The sequence below is a fragment of the Pagrus major genome, chromosome 5 (genome assembly GCF_040436345.1).
Source record: "Pagrus major chromosome 5, Pma_NU_1.0".
Classification (NCBI taxonomy): Eukaryota; Metazoa; Chordata; class Actinopteri; order Spariformes; family Sparidae; genus Pagrus; species Pagrus major.
Window position 1 is genome coordinate 39,215,038 of NC_133219.1, and position 12,072 is coordinate 39,227,109.

A 12,072-nucleotide genomic window follows, 5' to 3' on the forward strand; every position below is an offset into this window, starting at 1 on the left:
TTGACAAGCTGGGAATGAGAATCAACCACCGAATGTTTTTTAGGTTTGGTTTCAACATAAGTAAGGACTCAACCACCCACCCCCAGATGTCCCTTCTCTTTTGGTGGCATTATGTTCGATCTCTAGAGAGTAAAACATGTTTAAATATTAAGTTATGTGTGCTGTACAGTGCAGGAAATAAAGAAAATGGAGTACAGGGAGTAAGTAGGCAGGAAGGACAGGGAACATGGATCGTCCATTAAGCGCAACAGCTTCATCTGGGATGTTGTGATGGTGTCAGGTCTCTGGAAGGATCCCCTTCCCCTTGCTTGGTCTTATATCAGCCATTTTTATTTTCCTGCGACCAGACAGAAGCAAGAAGCAGGCTGCAAAGTGGAACAGCCTTATCGGTCCAAGCTGGCTCTCTTCCCTCTCTTATTTGTGCGATCTCGGTGGCGTTTGGTCCGGCTGGTTTGGCTGTGTGGTCGGAAGATGTCATGGGCCATTATGCTTCATTTAATCTGATCCACTTCCTTTTTTCTGATGTTGATAAGCGTGTTTCTGTTACATCATGATAAACCTTGATGATCCCCTCACTTTTCACGTCCGCCATCAACAGGTCGAGACTTTTTATTAGCCCGATACTACAATAAACAAACGACTAAATGTTGGCATGCTGACAAGCTAAATCAAGTAAACATTGTACAGATTATATCTGAGAACATCAGCATGTTAGCATAGCCGCTGTAAGAATGCTCTAGTGGAAAAACATCTATACACACGTGCTTCGAAGGTGTGTACTCAATTTTATACAATAAAAGATAATCATCTATGTTCATGTAAAGCCTTATTTGATTATGAGTAAGATATTTCAGTGCACTCTACGAGCAAATGTAGTGGACATGATACCTGGATAGCATCGACATAACAGGTTACTGTGGCTGACCCGGTCATCTCATGGCTCGAGCTGTGCAGTGCAGCAGGGATGCAGCTGAAAATAGGATGAAATGAGTAGGAATAACTGTTTATGTGAGGCTGGTGTCATTCACCTCTTTTAGTTTCACCCTCCAGGCTGTGTAGACTCCAGCATGGAGCTCTGACAGACGTGATGGAGAGGACGGACCGGAGTGGATCGAAGCGAATCTCCCAGGAGAGAAGAAGTGTCCTTGTGCTGCAGGAACGTGACTGGACACCATCTATAATTTAATTATCTTTGGAAGGGGGCAACATTTTTTTGGTGAATGTGTTGTTGAAGAACTTGACGACCCATTTCACCGACAAGAAGACATCTGCATAAAATTTACAGGCAGACGGTTTCTTAAGATGGTTGAAAACCACTGTCTCATCTCCTTAATGTGCTGCAGAAGCCTTCTGACACTTCTTTCACACAGTCGCATCCCTGCTTGAAATTTCTGTGAGATTTGTGAGCAGATGCTATAATTACAGTTGGTTCTCCGGGTTAGACTGAAAAAACCTCCGAGTTCACAGACAATTTTCAACGAGATTTAGCTGTTAGAGTTGTCATTATATTTGCCACGGGGTGATTCTGAAGGGAAAAAATGGAAATTACGTGAAATTTCACAGCAATCTGGTGAAGAGATGTCCAGATATTTTTCTCTGGACCACAGTGTTAGACAGACAGATGGACGGATGGATTAACTGCCTTTTTTAAATTTTTCTTTCAATCACAGCATTCGCACATAAAATTGCATTTATTTTTCTTTTCATGTCAGCCTTGGTCAGAACGGCCACCTTTCAAAGGGTCTCACAAGACGTTGATGGTGTTCTGGGTACTTAACAAGTCTGCGTGAAAGCAAAATCATAAAAACATAAGAGCTCTGATGAGAGGCAGAAAATACTTTGCTTGCATAATTGCATGGCTTTTCTGCACTCTGCGAGTTTGATGTTGTAAATGATGGCATGACAAAAAAGCCTCTGTTCTTTTTTCCAGCAGAGAAAGTGTGTCTGATTGTGGGATTGTGGGATTAAAGCGTAGCTGCAGTGAATCTATAGTGACCTTCTCCTCTGTGTGGTTTTTATGAGTTGTTATGGCTCTATAACCTTGTAATGTAGCAACCTCATTAATTTATTCATGAGAATATGTTTCTGCTGAGATCGGAGAAGAAAACTCTGCTGTAAATGATGAATAGAGCCTTTTTTTTACATCTGGAAGACACAGGATTTTTATTTTTATTTATTATTTCTAATGCTCTCATGATGCAGGAAAGACATTATCACATATAACTCATGAGCATCGTACTGAGTGACTGACTCTTCATTCAGGGAAAAGAAAACATACAACAATCTATATAATATTCAAAGTATAAATGAATAGAAATACAAAAAAATAAAGACTATATACATAAAACCACTGTAAGGAAAATTACACAGGGTAACTGCACCCATAAATGTAAAACACGCTGCCTGAGACATTAGACTGCACAGGATAGCTGCACAGTGCAAACATCAAAGTGCTTTACATGGACATAAAATGACATTAAAAGACATTAAAAACAAGTAGGAAGACATCAAGAAACAAAACATTAAAACAAGTTAACAATAGAAAAATAAGCTGAAGTAGAATCGGTTTAAAAGAGACAAGACAATAAGAGTTACAGTGCAGTTCAATATATCGATCAAAGCTTTAAAACTAATTCAGCCTTGATTGAAAAGAGGTGAGAGTCGGAGCAGACCTGCAGGTTTCTGGGAGTTTGTTCCAGATGTGGGGTTCATGATAACTAAACGCTGCTTCTCCATGTTTAGTTTTGACTCTGGGGACTGAAGGCAGACCTGTACCTGATGACCTCAGACGTCTGGATGGTTCATAACGTCGCAGCAGATCAGAAATGTGTTTGGGCCCGAAACCATTCAGTGCTTTATAAACCAACAGCAGGATGTTGAAGTTTACTCTTTGACAGACAGGAAGCCAGCGTGAAGATCTGGACGGGAGCGACGTGATCGAGTTACTTAAAGTATGAGACGTAAATTTTAACCTGGTGATGGAGCGAGATTAGAAGTCAGGGGTCAATGATTACAGCTCATCCTGAGGGGGACATTAATGCCGTTAGAGGAAAACTCAGGGGAACAGTAAAGTCAAAAGGACTCATCCTCTGGGGAGCGCGAATGTCTGTACAGGATTTATTGCAAATCCATCAGGTAGATGTTGAGATATTCACCGGATAAATGAAAACTTTGATGACCTGGTGTTAAAATATTGATAAATCAAATATGAATTGCAATAATACCAAGAAATATGAGACCTGTTGCTGTAAACTGCCCTGACAGGAGCTGTGAGTTGAGCCTTTGGATCTCCAGTCTTTCAGTGGTGTCAGCGGTCCAGCGGCGAGCCTGGAAGCCCTCCTAATGACCTCATTCATCCTCTCACACACTCTTCTGGGCAGACAGCCGCAAACACACACATGAAGAATGGCAGCTGGAACAAAAGGTCTGACAGAATATCTAGAGCTCGGCGGTGTAAACAAAAAGAGTGCAGTCTCCTGAGGAAAATCTCCTGGACTCAGTCTTATCAATTCATATCAGGTCACTGTATCATATTATTATGATCTTATTTTCATTATTATTTAAATATTGCATTACTGGGTATGAAGGCATTAGGACTTTTACTGTGAAGCATGTTAGCATCCAGTGAAGCAGCTTGATCTCCACACACACACAGTCCAGACTTTGAGTCCACAAGAGGGGGGCAGTGAGTGGGGAGAAGGGTCATCAATCAGTGTGGCACCTCAACACATTACACATTCAGCTGTATGTGGGGATTAATTATTAAAACTGGCATCAACAAAGCCACTGCTGCAACCACTACGCAACTAAATCCTATAACATCCTATAACAGTGTCTTTATCATCATCATTACTGACATTAATTATTAAAATCATCCTGTTCGTCTACTCATGTCCCAGTCTGACTTCCATTCATTCTCCTGCTTTGCTGTTTGTGTTTGTCTACAAAAGGAATTATGAGCAAATGAAATCAGATAAGAAGCATTCAGGCAGGATGATCCTGGTATGAGCCGGATGGAATGAATCACTTACCTGGACTCATCCATAATCATAATTACAGAGGCTGCCTATTGGATGCGGGTGCGCAGCGGCTCGCTCCACGAGCTGCTGTACAGTCGCTCAGTTTGAGCTGAGGAGCCGAAGGAGAGCGCTGGAGGAGAGAGAGAGACACAGAGAGAGGGGAGCAGAGAGAGAGAGAGGAGCAGAGACAGAGAGGAGCAGAGAGCTCAGATACGTGGAGCTGTGCCGGGAGCGCAGACCTGTTCTGTTTCTTGGTGCGCGTAAAAGGCGCGTTTTCCGTTTTTACGCGCGGCGAAAAGTGCCAACGATTAACAGAAAGTAATCGACTTTCAATCAAAATTTCCACGTGAATACTGAGATTGAATTTCTGAAATCAAAATCTCCAATACAGCGGAGTGTTTGACTGCACATCCCGCAGACAACGCGTGCGGTGCGGTGCGGTGCGGTGGGGACGCGTTTCTTAAACTTTTGTTCACTTTGCATTTGGCACCGGGGTCTTTAACTTTGTCATGTATTGAATTAAGTTGTACTTGTCGTTTTACAGTCGGACTTTCGGTCTTGAGCAGCAGAATGGATCCTTTATTTAACACCACCGACGTGCCAAATTTGACCACCGGCTCCAACAACAACACCAACAACGAGACGTTATACTGGAACCAGTTCGTGCAGCCGGTCTGGAGGATCGTCCTCTGGGCCATCGCTTACAGCGGCATAGTTGTCGTGTCCGTGGTGGGCAACCTTACTGTGATCTGGATTATCATGGCGCATAAACGCATGAGGACCGTCACCAACTATTTTCTACTCAACCTGGCGTTCGCCGAAGCCTCGATGTCCGCCTTCAACACGGTGATCAACTTCACCTACGCGGTGCACAACGAGTGGTACTTCGGACTGGTCTACTGCCGCTTCCACAACTTCTTTCCCATCGCGGCTGTCTTTGCCAGCATCTACTCGATGACTGCCATCGCTCTGGACAGGTGAGCTGCGGGTTTCACTGTCTGTCTGTTGGTGGAAAAAGACTGGGCCAGTCATCCTGTAATGAAAAAGATTCAAACCCAATGCAATTTATCTGGAGGACTTTAAGAATAAGCGCACAATAACCCAATATAAAAAAACCCTCTATATTGAGCCAATAAACGGATATTATGTTATAGCTCTGGCACCGAATAAAAAAACAATCTGATATGAGACTTAGAAGACCTGTTGAATTCCCCCTCTGCCCACTCACAAGGTCCCTGAGCAATATTCCTGAAAACAATACTGATATCTGAGAGGACTCTGGTGCTGGCTGTCCCTTAAAATCACTGCAGGTGATAGGGAACAGGCTGTGATATTAGATCTCTGCTCTGGTTTATTGAGGCTCTTGAGAAGTCTTTAGACATTTCTCTACGCTGAGTTCAGACGGTTCTAGTTGAGTAAGTTTTATTTCTAAAGCCTGATCACAGATTCACACTCATGGTTTGAGAAATCAGTGCATGATTTTTGAAAAGTGATCCATAGTTTGGTCCATTCTGCTTTCCAGCTGTATGGAAAAGTGGCCTCAGCATTGAGCAATGTGTTTCACAATTGCAAAAAGAAAAAAAAAAACTGTCATGTGTAGCAACCTTTTTCTCATCTGATGTGATTTGCTGTGTGGAGCTCAGTGAGTGGAACAAACAAAAGGCATGGTTAAAGGTTAAAAGTACTGAATTCACTCTGACAGCATCGTACTACGGTGGGAAAAGGAATTTAGATATTTCAGAAAATGGAGGTGGGGAAGAGATTCACCCACTGTGACCCATCACACTCCTGCATTAATATTCACCTTCCTGATTTTCATTCACCAGGCAAATAGGGTGCAAAACTGCAGGATCTCTTCAGGCGGTGATGCAGCTGATATGTGAAGCTTCTCTCTGTCGGGAGACGTCTTTATTTCTTACAGTGTGTTGAAGAAAGCTCTGTGTAGTGTGACAAACACAGGCGTGGTTAAAAGGTTCAGAGCCTTCTGCATGGAGTCCTGTTGAAGATAAAGCCGATGACTGTGACACAACGCAGGCTGTGTTAGGTTTTATTCTCTCGTTGTGGTGACTGCTGGAGAGAACGTGGTGTTTAGGAGATTTATATGTTTGTATTGACGGCTCCTCCTCCCGTCAATGAACCCTGTTCATCAGTGGGACGGCTGCTTGTGACAATGAGGCTGAATGGAAATTAGATGCATAAAAATGCCTGTGCTGCTGTTTGTGTGTGTGTGTGTGTGTGTGTCTATGCGCATTTGTACAGCGCAGTGTGTACGTGTGTGGGTGAGTATGTGTATTTTACATGTGTGTGTGCATGTCTGTGAGTATTTGTATTGTTTTATTTATAAGATCATCGTTTGCATCACTCATCTTTATTCTGTGTGTGTGTGTGTGTGTGTGTGTGTGTGTGTGTATGAGACAGTCACCTCTCACTGTAACGACACATGAAGCTGTATCCAGTGTGCGATACGACACTGTCTCTTGGGTCGGCCTGGTTGATATGGTTTAATGACCTGTCCTATTTTCATCATTTTTAAAGACCAGGTGAAAAAAAGGTTGAATTTGACCTCTTTATTTTGAACATAACCACTTTATCAAACACAGTTTCCTCTCGGTCAGCGCTCATCTTCTCACTCCGGTGTTGTGCTTTGTGTTTTCCCCGCGGTTGGTTTGTAAAACAGTTGGTGGAGCTGGTGCAGTGGTTTGTGAGTCTGTTTTTTGCGGGTTAGCAGCTGCTGCAGTGTCTTTGGGCTCGTAGGTAGAGCAAACTGGCTGGGTGGTGGACCAACCAACGAGCCCGGAGACACTCCGGCAGCGAAAAGCGGCTCCAGAGGATGAGTGACACCGAGAGGAGCAGCAGGGGAACGAGGACACAGGCTGAAGGGGTCGGCGTGTTTGCCGGCACGGCTGCAGCTCGCAGGCCACCGTATCAGACCGCGAGAATAGCAAACATCACTGCTGTGTGAGTTAATAGTTTTACAGGCGGAGCACGGCTGGTCCTGTGAGATCTCTTGTTGTCAGTCTCATGGCGATGGTGCAACCGAAATACACAGCCGATAAATGATCAGCTGTTCACGTGTCACTTGTAGCAACGCTCCGTTATCAAGGGACATGACAGGCTGTTTATAAACCAGGGCTCATTCGCTATGTGCTGTCAAGTTGGTTTGCATTTAATGCATACACGTGAAACTGTCGAACATCTTATCAAACTATCAGGAATATGAGATGCATTTTATTTCATCCCGACTAGAAGAAGGGATGAGCTGTGTCGTCACTGGGGATTAAACAATATGTGACCACAGGGGGGAAATCAAAAGCAGAGAGGGGAAGTCTGGCTGTATCCATCCTGCCAGAACCTTCTCACAACTGCATCTACGTCTTTTATACCTCCACATCGAAAGTGTTAACTGCCTGTAATTCCTCCGTAGAGTCTCTCTTTCAGCAGGAAAGCCATGAACTCATCCTTTTCCAATATGAACTGAAACATTTAAAGTGGGAAATAGAGGGCAGATGAGGATGGCACCAGGCCACGTTCACGATACAAATCCAATCTGCTCATTGAGAGTTCGCTATTCATGCAAATTTGCCTTTCATACTTTGTGTGGCAACGATAGGAGGAGGTAGTTATTTCTGTGAAATGTCAAGACCCACTGTGACCTATCACACGCTGAAATTTCTCAGCAGCTAATATTTCACTTCTTAATTTTCATTTGCCACCTTCTGTGCACGCTGAAGAGTTTCCATTAGTTGCTAGACGTGATATAATTTTAGGCAAATAGGGCAAAAACTGCAGGATCTCTTCAGGGGGGGATGGAGCACAGTGCTGCAGCTGATAAGTCTTTTCTTTTTTCATCATTGCTTCAATCATTCCTGCGGCGTCCACTCATAGATCAACTGTACAGCTGAATTTTGATGCCAGTGTGTGCACGCAGATGCTGATTTAAGAAGTTGAGAAGCATCCAAGCTCATAAAGTCCCTGTTGATTGAGATCATGTTTTTATTTCTTTTCCCTTGGATTTTATTTTTAACGAGACTGGGTTTCTATTGAGGCGCTTGCTTTCTTTCTTGCATAAAATCCCTGTTAAATGTAGCAGAGAAAAGACTTAACAGAGCAACAAAAGCAAAAAAAAGTTGTTTCATTAATTAAGATAATCATATTCTCTAGTGTCAGGGTGATTATAGCTCTCTCATCCTCAGGAGTCGGTTGTTTATCCTCGACTTTGCATAGTTTTACTGCACTTATATCCTTTTTTATAAAGAGGAAATTTGAAGATTGCCAAAATAAAGCTGCTTAGTGTGAGCTAAATCTTGCTAACAAGATTATAAGTATAATACTCGATTCTGATTTGCTGCAGGGTGTCATTCGCTTCTGAAGAAAATGGACACCTGTGGAACTAAGTCGTGTTTCAGCCTGTATCCAAAACAAGGAACAAACACCAATATTCATCAATCTGAATATTTTATTTACAACACAGCTTGAAATCCTTCAATCCTCCGACTCTACTCTTTGACAGACGACAGCGGTGCTAACTGAACACACTGCATTTCCTGTGACAAGTCAACTTCAAAATAAAAGTCAGGTCACTTTTAAAAAAAATAGAATTGTGTATTCATTTCAATTGCAAATGGAGGTGTAGTTTATTTTGGTGTGAAACAACAACAACAGCTGGAAAATCCCTGCTATAAGACGTTAATTATGCCGCCTGGTTTAGAAAATCACTAGTTTGAAACCAGCTAGTAGTTAACGACTTACGAATAGCTGGTAAAACCTGATACAGGAGCTCTTGCTGCGTTGAAACGAGCTTCCTCAGGTGAGTTAAGTGAAATGAAAAGCTCTGAACGGCTCATACAGCATGTGAAAATGTATTACCTGCAATTGACTGGTCACCAGTAGGTTTCTCCATCTTGCCTAAGGCATCCGTTGAAAGGCTCCAAAATAGACTGATAGACAGTTGCAGTGTATCATTGTGCTCAGTGCAGTGTGGAAGATGTGACTGAAACTTGTTACCGTCTCATTTAGTGGAGAATTATTTCCCCTCCATTTAGTTCTGGTCTTCCATTTGGCTGCCGCTGGTCGCTGCCCCTTTGTGTGCATCACTGATGATCACTTTCCCTCATGTTCAGTTTTTAGCAGTGCTTGATTTGATCAATTTCTGGTGTACTCAGTTGGAAATTACAGGCACTGATCATTTAAAAATGAGCCTGTGGGGAGGTATAAGTGTGCAAGTTTCAAGTGCCAATTTGAGTAAAGCTACTCTTGATTAGGCTGATTGGACAGGATGAATGAGACATATGCAGATTAGCATATTTCATGTAAAGCCTATGCAATGCAGGGAAATTAGCATAATGTTATCTAATCTAAAAACAGCAACGTTTGGACCAGTTATGAGTCGACAGCACTGCTCCCATTTCTGCTTCAACCTGAAAACGCACTGGCAATTTTATATATCCCGCAGCTCAGTTCGGTCCTGTAGTTTGTGTAAGGTTGTCATTCGTTTGCTATAAGTGTGAAAAGGCAGCAGGCAAGTTTGTTAAGTTCACGGTTAATCGAGGAAACCCAGACTTTGCTTTAACGCTGCAGAGAAAGTCACAAGCCCGCAGGGTAAAAGTCAGCCAAAACCTAAATGAAAAAAGAAAACCCCATCAGATTATAGCTCCTCTTTGAAGATGTTCCTCTTCGACTTACATGTCAGCAGCACCGGTGGCGGCTGTTTTATCCTTTTAAAGGTGCTGTGTAAGCCACCAAAGTTTTGACAGACCATAAAAACCAAAGTTATTGCACAACAGACAACCCCCTGGCATTTGCTTGATTTCCCAACAGCACCAATAAAACACACCAACATAATCACAGCTTCACAACGAGGCACCACACAGAGTCAGGCAGCGATGGAGCGTCGTGGTCATTTTCAGTTTCACTTCATGTGAAAGAAAGAAGGACGGGTTATTACGTCACCGAATCTCGCTTTGGGACCAGACTGTGGTGACAGTCGATGGAAGTTGCGTGGAGAAACACACTAAAACCCAACATATCTACGTCTATGATTTCTGAGAAGGGTTAGGGCCTGCAGAAAAATGAAAGAACACACTTCAGAGGGTAGCAACTGATTTTTTATTGACAGTCACGGTGTAAGGGCAGTGTCATCAGCGAAAGTGAGTCGGACACGTGAATTTACAGCAAGTTATTATCTCCATACGGCCATTTTAGTAGTGGTGGAGTTCCCCTGCCTACCTCAGAAAAACCTTGTTTTTTTGCTGCATTGACTGTAGTATTAAACCTTATTGACAGTTACCACGGTAGCCCCAGGTCTCACCAGATTACCACTTTAAAGCTGCAATAATCAATATTATATATAAACAATGGGTCAAGTGACAAAGTGAATTGTGAACGGGTTCAATTATCACAAAACTCTGCAGTTCCCCTCAGCTTATTATATGGTCAATAAATCAATTACTAACGCTATGTAAATCAAGTAGAAGCTGTAAGGTTGCCATGTTGGGAAAAACCCCTCAGTCTAATTTTTTTTTCTGACCTCTGACCTGCTTTACGCTGCCCCCCCAACATGGTTGAGGAGCTGATACAGTAACGAATGAAAGAGTGATCGGCTGAGACTTAAGTTTATTCCAGTGCCGGACCATTTATATTCACCTACTGTAGCTGTAGTGCAGGCAGCTTAGCACAATCAGACTGGGTCATGGCAGCAGATGGGCTTACTGTGCAGCATATCAATGAGAGCTTACTGTACGGTCTCCAGCTCGCTCACCGCCTTCCTCCAATTTCCACTTCCTCCTCTTCCTCCTTCTCCTGTCTGTCGTCCCCAGAGGGGTCATCATTGGCTTCGCCTCTCTTTCTGGACCTATTTGTAATTCTTGCTCTGTGCATGAAAAATGGGAGGTATGACTTCTCGCACTACAAAAGGATTAGGTGACAGGAATACAGTCAGTGGCAGAGATGTGACAGTGGAGAAAATGTGGACTTCCAATCAGACCGTGAACATTTCTGCTGTGAGTGAAATTTTCCTTTTGTAGCGTTCAGGTTCTCCTCGTTTAACCCCGACTGAAACCTCCAAATCATGTTGCGTTCAGACCAAACGTGAGGTGAATTATTCGCGTGGTAATGAAAAGATGCAACGCGTGAAATATATGTTGCATTAGTTGACAATATCGAACTCAAGCGATGATTCCACATGACGCTGTGTCATGAAAGCCTATCGGTGTTGAGGTTCACACTGACGTCATGACGCTAACGTCGCTGATGTCCTGACAGAGGAAAATCGTAGCCGTCTGCGGACACCCAGAGCTGCACGATAACACGTCTACTCGTACCGATGCGGGACAAAGAAGGAGCTGACATGGAAGAAAGTGAGCGAGGAAGTTGGACTACCTGGTAAGTCACGCAAATATGTCTCAGCACAGCATTTCCCGGATCGATCCAAACTCCATTCAGGGAACAAGCATTTTAAAAGTTGTTTGCTTGTTGTCTGGCCGACAGACCTGACGGAGCATGAACTCAGGCTTTTTACATGCCGGCATTGCGATGTTGTTATTTCGGCGTCCTTTTGATCTGTTTATCGCATCAGATCACAGAGAAATCTCTTTGTTTTGGTTTCATACCGATGTGGTAAAACAGATTAATTTAGTCGATGTCTACTTGCTGGTCACAGTTTCTATTTATTGATTTTAACACACTTACTCTGTGAGAGACAGATGGGCAGGCGCTTGGCAGCTGAGAACTGGGCACCGGTCGGCCTCGGGTAGCGCTGGAAGCTGCAGTCATCCAGACGCAGCTCCAGAAGGTCCTGGGTTCAACGAAATATGTAACAGATGTCCGAGATATAATTTCTGTTTCAGTGTCTACGTTATGCTCGATCACAGCATGTTGTTTAGTGTCTGTTTAGTGTGTTTGCTGGTCAGGTCAATGCACAAACAACACATGAGGTGTTACATTAGGAGTTATTGCCCGAAGTGAGCAGGAACACATCAGAAATTACACTAATAATTTCACTCCGAGGCTTTTGGAAAAGACGGCATCAGTGCTTCTATAAATCCACATCCATTAG

General features: G+C 43.2%; 1 protein-coding gene across 1 annotated transcript in view; it reads left to right on the forward strand.

The window, feature by feature from the left end:
• Window positions 1–4,111: 4,111 nt before the first annotated feature.
• Window positions 4,112–12,072, forward strand: part of tacr1a (tachykinin receptor 1a) — a 36,571-nt gene continuing 28,610 nt past the window's right edge. The window contains exon 1 of the mRNA XM_073466902.1: window positions 4,112–4,996. Within this exon, the coding sequence (XP_073323003.1) occupies window positions 4,590–4,996 (407 nt within the window). The 5' untranslated portion in view covers window positions 4,112–4,589. The remainder of the gene's footprint in view (window positions 4,997–12,072) is intronic.